We start from the raw sequence: 5,850 nt of genomic DNA, 5'->3' as shown, positions 1-5,850 counted from the left end.
CAAAACAGCGAAGGCCATGAGTCCCTTTCCTCGAAAGACTCTCCTTCTGGCTGAAACCCGGCTGTATCAGCGTCACGGGGTCCTCTTCTCTGCAGCCCATGTGTCCTCCACTGGCCAAACCGGTTGTGCTCTCCTGCGCTGGTGGGGTCCGACGTGTCCCTCTCCGGTCCTCTGTAACAACAAACTCCCTCTCCCCTCACCTCGTTAAACCAGTAACACCCAGGTACATTGAGTCCCACCCCCTGTGCATTCAAACCCTGGAAAAGACAGAAAACCCCAAGAAAACCCCCACTTCGTCACACTAGCTATACTGGCAAACCCTCCTACTGGAGATGCAGTGTACCGGAGAAAAAAGGCCTTTGCTGGTACAGCTTATTTTCGTTCAGTGAGAGAAGAGGCAATCCTGGCAAAAGCCCTTTTTGGCTGGTAGAATCGAGCCTGCACCAGGGCTTTTGCAAACACAGCTATGGCATAAAAAACTCCCATTCTAAGTGATATAGCCGGGCTGGCAAGTGTAAAACCTGGCCTTACATGGAGTCTGTTGTGCTCACATACCATGGTGATGGGCCCCAGACAGGGCGAGCTCTTTTCCTGTATAATCTAGCCAGGTGGGTGGGGAGTTCCCTGTGGCAGGGGCAACCTGGCCTCTTCCTGGGCCTATATTCTTGCTTCTTAGTGGAGGGGTCTGATGGGCTCCAGCCCCTCCCCGCAGCACCCACTTGGGGCCTGCAGGGAGGATCTGTCCTGCTGGCCCTGTCAGACCAAGGCAGGAAGCTACAGGGTCCTAGGCCCATCGTGGTGAAGTTCTTGCTGAAGGACCCCAAGCGTTTGGATCTGTCAGCAGGAGAGTCCTGTCTGAGCGCTGCTGTTGGGTTGCCAGGGGAAGGGAGAGGTCCAATCCATGCTCTCATTACTCATGAGCAACACTTGTGTGTGTCGCTCTCTGGGGGAGACCCGTCCCACCTGGACTCCGCTCCATTCAGCACCTGGGCCTTTGGGGATGCAGCAGTGGGCTCGGCCTGTGGCAAGGCGAAGGCCTGGGCGGCAGGGCAGGGAGATGGACACGTGCCTTTCCTGACACATTTCCTCCCCTCTGCTCCCAGCGTGCGGTCCAGGACCTGGACTCGCTGCGTGAGGCCTTGGAGAGAAGCCAGAAGGAGGCAGAAACACTGGATTCCTGCCTGAAGGAGACTCGGAGCAAAGCGGATGAAGCCAGGTACCTGGCGTGAGGTTGGACACACAGGGACCTTGGCAGGCCAATGCTGAACAGGGGGTGGGGGAGTCATCTTGCAAATATGGGCCTGCTTTCAGTGAAGCCAATAGCAAAATGCCTATTGAGATCAGTGGGAGCAGGAGCAGGCCGAAGAACTGCTCGCTCCTAGCCCTTTAATGACACAGGCACTTTGCCCAGCGGAGGGCTGTGCTGGCAGTGTGCTGGGCGAGCCTGGGGGCCACCTCTGGCTGGCGCTCACTGGAGGAGATGGCAGCCACCCTGTGGCACATGGAGGCCAGATAGCCCTGTAGCCTAAGCTCCCTTGTGATCTCAGCAGCCCTTGCGTAGACCCAGAAGGAGCAGTGCATGCTGGGACCACTTGTCTCTGCATGCTGCACTTTCCTCTAGACCCTCAGCAAGCTGCCCGGGCTCGAAGCGTGCTGCCTCTCTGAGGGTGTCGGCACCTTCTTCCCACAGGGCAGACCTGCTCCTGCTGCAGTACAGACGGGACTCGTGCCTGCGGGAGCTGCCGGAGCTGGAGAAGGAGCTGAGTGTGCTGAGACAGCTGCGCTCCACCATGCACAGCACCCAGCTAGGGGCCTTCCAGGCCGAGGTGAGGGTGGGGGTCTGAGGATGGCCAGTGGGTCAGATGGTTCCCATGGGGGATTGCAGGAGCAGCGTCCACATTGCCGGTGGCAGGGGGGAACAGGAGGCAAAGGCGAGAAGGGCAGAGGGGTGGAGTAGGGAGGGGATGGGGAAACCCCATTGCCCACTGCAGGGATAAGGGGATCTCTCACTGCACGGTCGGGAGGCCATTCCACTGGATTTCCATGGGCCAGGAAGCAGCACTGCGGACACAGGGGCCAGGCAATCCCATCCTCTGCTCATTTCCCAGGTCTCCTCACTAGCGGCCGAGCGGGAGGAGTTGAAGGCCCGTGTGCGTCACCTGGAGGGCAGCTTGTTCTTCCTGGAGCTCCAGCTGAGCTGCTGCAAGGCAGAGTTGTTCTCTGAGCAGCAGGCAGCCAGAGCCAGGATCGAGGAGCTGCAGGAGGTAGCTGAGCTCCCCAGGGTTCCAGGCTGCTTTGGAAGTGGCTGCTGTCTGGTGGGAAGGCGCCTCGCGTGCCGTCCCCCCAGACTTCACTGGAAGCAGGTTGGTGTCTGCAGAGCACAAGGGACCCCATGTCGGGCTGAGTCCTTCCCCTCTCCTGTGTGCTTAGTGAATGAGATCTTGGATGCAACCTGTAATTCTCCAGCGTGCTGTCTGTTTCCTCAGCAGCGCGGCGAGGGCCTCCCAGCCATAGTGTTTTATTATATGAATTCAGTCACACTCGCAGCCCCAGTCACGGCCCGGACCCCCCAGTGCTCGCGCGCTGCAGATTACAGCACAGAGATACAGTGGCCTGCCTCAAAGAAGCTGTAAATAGTTCTCTTGTCTCCCAGCCACACAAAGGAGAGGGTTTGCCTTGGAGGCAGTGTCTGGTGGCTGAGGTATAACTCACAGCAGAGCCCAGTGTCTCTCCCCACCCAAGACCTTCTGGTGGGAATGACCCGGACACTGTCCTTGCTGTGAATGGGGGGTCACCCCATGTCTGAACAGGAGCTGGTGTGATGTGCTCCTGCCTGGCCTGGGGCTAGCTCACGGTGTGAATTGTGTGCGTTCTTTCGGCTGCAGTTGGCCTGGAGGAAGGCTCAGAACAAGCTGGAGGAGAGGACGGCAGAGGGGACAGAGCTGCAGGAGGAGACCACACGACTGAGACTGCAGCTCAGGGAGCTGGAGAAGGTGAGGAAAGCCCCAGGTTTCAGGTCAGAGGGTTTCCACATGGGGAGGGAGGGGAGCAGGAGCAAAGGAAGGTGGAGGGTTGACTTTGGTAGGTTTAAGAAACTGTCCCCTTTGTATGCCACACCTCTTTTCACTTCCAATAGAGAGGGGTATGTACGCATGCACACACACGGGTACCCCTGGGCTGTCCCTGTCCCAGTGCAGGCTTGGTGGGAGTTGGGTGGTGAGACGGGTGGGGCATGAAGAATAACGGGGTGAAGACAGCCTGCCGGGAGACCTCTGCCCAGCAGCGAGTTGTATCTAGCCCCAAACGGCGAGAGATGAGAACCCCATTTGCTAGGGGGAGTCAGGACTGGAGGTTCAAAGCCCTGCAGCCCGGCTGCTGTTCTGGTGGAAAGGCGCCTCGCGTGGCCGTCCCCCCAGATTCACTGAGAGATGGTGTTGCAGAGCACAAGGGACCCCCAATGTTCGGGCTGCCAGTCTTGCCCCTTCATGTGTGCTTCGTGAATGAGATTGTGGGATGACCACTCGCTCTCTCCTTCAGCGTGCTTGTCTGTTTGCTCAGCTCAGCGCGAGGGCCCAGCCATATAGATCTTTGCTGAATTCAGTCACACTCGCAGCCCAGTCACGGCCCGGACCCCCAGTACTCGCGCGCTGGCAGATTAGCAGCACAGAGATTCAGGCCTAGCCTCAAAGCTGTAAATAGTTTCTCTTGTCTCCCGCAGCCACAACGGAGAGGGTTAGCGTTGGAGGCAGTGTCTGGTGCTGAGTATAACTCACGCATGAGCGTGTCTATCCCCACCCAAGACCTTTGGTGGGAAGTGACAGGACTCACTGTCCTTTGTTGTGAATGGGGGGTCACCATGTGCTGAACAGGAGTCTGGTGTGAGGGTTTGCTCCTGCTGGCCTGGCTAGTCACGGTGTGTGTATTGTGTGCGTTCTTTCGGGCTGCAGTCTGGAGGGCTTGAGAACAGAGCTGGTGGATAAGAGGAGGCTAGAGGGGACAGAGCTGCGGAGGGGGCCACACGTGATACTGCTCAGGCTCGCAGGGGATGTGAGAGAGGTGAGGAAAGCCAGGTTCAGTTCAGAATGGGTTGTCACAACATGGGAGGGAGGGGCCAGTCGCCAAGGCGCACCTTCGCGAGGGTTGCTTGGTGGTGTTAAGAAACTCTGTCCGCTTTGTATGCCACACCTCTTTATCCACTTCAATAGAGAGGTGGTAATGTACGCATGCAATAACACGGTACTGGGCATGTCCTGTCCAGTTGCAGGCTTGTGTGCGGGTTTTGGGCTTTCAGGTGAGACGGATTCTCGGTGGCATGAAGAATTTACGGTGTGAAAGACGCCTGCCGGGAGACTCTTGCGCAGCAGTTCTTGGAAGGCTGTTCCAGAACTTCACTCCTCTAATGGTTAGAAACCTTCATCTAATTTAAAATCTAAACTTCCTAGTGTCCAGTTTATGTCCACATTGGTACTAAGCTTAAATAATTCCTCTCCCTCCCTAATATTTATCCCTCTGATATATTTATAGAGAGCAATCATATCCCCCCTCAACCTTCTTTTGGTTAGGCTAAACAAGCCTTTTATTCGTGTCTCCTCTCCTCCCACCCCTCTTTTCCATTCCTCCTTCTCCCCTTTGGCCCCTGCTGCCTGGTCCCCTGCTGCCCAATGCCATACTGCTTGCGTGTCTTGTTCCTGCCCCCCGTCCCTTCCTCTCCTGCTGGGGGCTGGCAGCTCTGCCTCATTGGTGGTTCCTGGTGCCCAGGATGTAGCTGTGGCCCCTGGTAGAGGGGACAATCATGCCTTGGCACATGCAGAAGATGAACTCAGCTGTGCTGAGCCTCTTCCACCCCTTGTTTGAATGATGCTCTGACTTCCGCCTCGGGCTTCTACAGATACCAGCGGCCCACAGAGCCTCTTGGAGCCTGTGCCAGTTTGTGATGGTTACACAGAGCTCTCTGTTCCAGAAGCAGGCAGCAGCTCTGAGTGGGCAGATCCGAGACCTCCGAGTGCAGGAGACGGAGCAGGAGCTGAGACTCTCTGCTCTGAAGAAGATCCTGTCAGAGAAGGAGCTAGAGCTGGTGAGGCTCCGAGAGGTCATCTGTGTCTTGACGGCTGAGAAGGAAGCTCAGCAACGCGCTATGGAGAACCTGAGAGAAGAACATGACAGGCAGCTGGGGAAGATGCAGCAGGAGAAGGTACCAGCCCTAAGCAGTCCAGACTGAGCTGGACAGGGGGCTTCCGTGCATGAACGGCTCCCTCATCCCTTGCTCTTCTCATTCCTTCTTTTTTCCCGCCTACCTAGCTGAATGGTTTTTATTCATAAAGGTGCAGCTCCTGCCCCATGTCAGGGAGTGGAGCTGCTCAGTTTGGAATTTAAGGGAACACCCGGGAGTCTTTACACCAAGTATGCGGCCCAGCTACTCTGGGCTGCTCTGTGTGGCCACTGGCAGGGGGCTTTGGGGCAGTTTGGGCCATTGGATTCCCTACTGTGCAGTTCCAGTGGCCATTGACCCCACAGAACGGGGACGCTGGCAGCCTCGGGATTCCTGGTCTCCTGCAGAGATCACCAGCATGCAGCGCACCCATCTCCAGTGTTTGGGCCAAAAGTGGAGGAGGGGGAATTGGCATCAGCCTGAGAGAAGTAAATATTAAACTTGCCTTCCTGTCGGTCATTGGTTACCAGGAGGGGGACAATAAATCTCAATAGTCTCTGAAATAAGAAGTCTGTGTGTGTGTTGATACGTACACACTGAACAACAGTATCAGAAAACTCCCCTTTTGGGTCACACATTCTTAAATTATATTATTTTGCAACCAATGTTTTAAAGGGGAGATAAAATGGAGGACTCCTGGA

The 5,850-nt window shown here is 56.5% G+C and overlaps 1 protein-coding gene across 1 annotated transcript in view; it reads left to right on the top strand.

Annotated features, from left to right (window-relative positions):
* The window catches only part of LOC116835627 (uncharacterized), a 52,028-nt gene that overhangs the window by 33,673 nt on the left and 12,505 nt on the right, over positions 1-5,850 (top strand). Inside the window, exons 10-14 of the mRNA XM_075060096.1 lie at positions 1,104-1,216; positions 1,691-1,826; positions 2,109-2,332; positions 2,849-2,993; positions 4,889-5,191. Of these exons, the coding sequence (XP_074916197.1) occupies positions 1,104-1,216; positions 1,691-1,826; positions 2,109-2,332; positions 2,849-2,993; positions 4,889-5,191 (921 nt within the window). The remainder of the gene's footprint in view (positions 1-1,103; positions 1,217-1,690; positions 1,827-2,108; positions 2,333-2,848; positions 2,994-4,888; positions 5,192-5,850) is intronic.

This window comes from Chelonoidis abingdonii, chromosome 22 (assembly GCF_003597395.2).
Source record: "Chelonoidis abingdonii isolate Lonesome George chromosome 22, CheloAbing_2.0, whole genome shotgun sequence".
Lineage (NCBI taxonomy): Eukaryota > Metazoa > Chordata > Testudines > Testudinidae > Chelonoidis > Chelonoidis abingdonii.
Note: the sequence above shows the minus strand (reverse complement) of the source record. Positions and strands in the feature narration are given on the sequence as shown.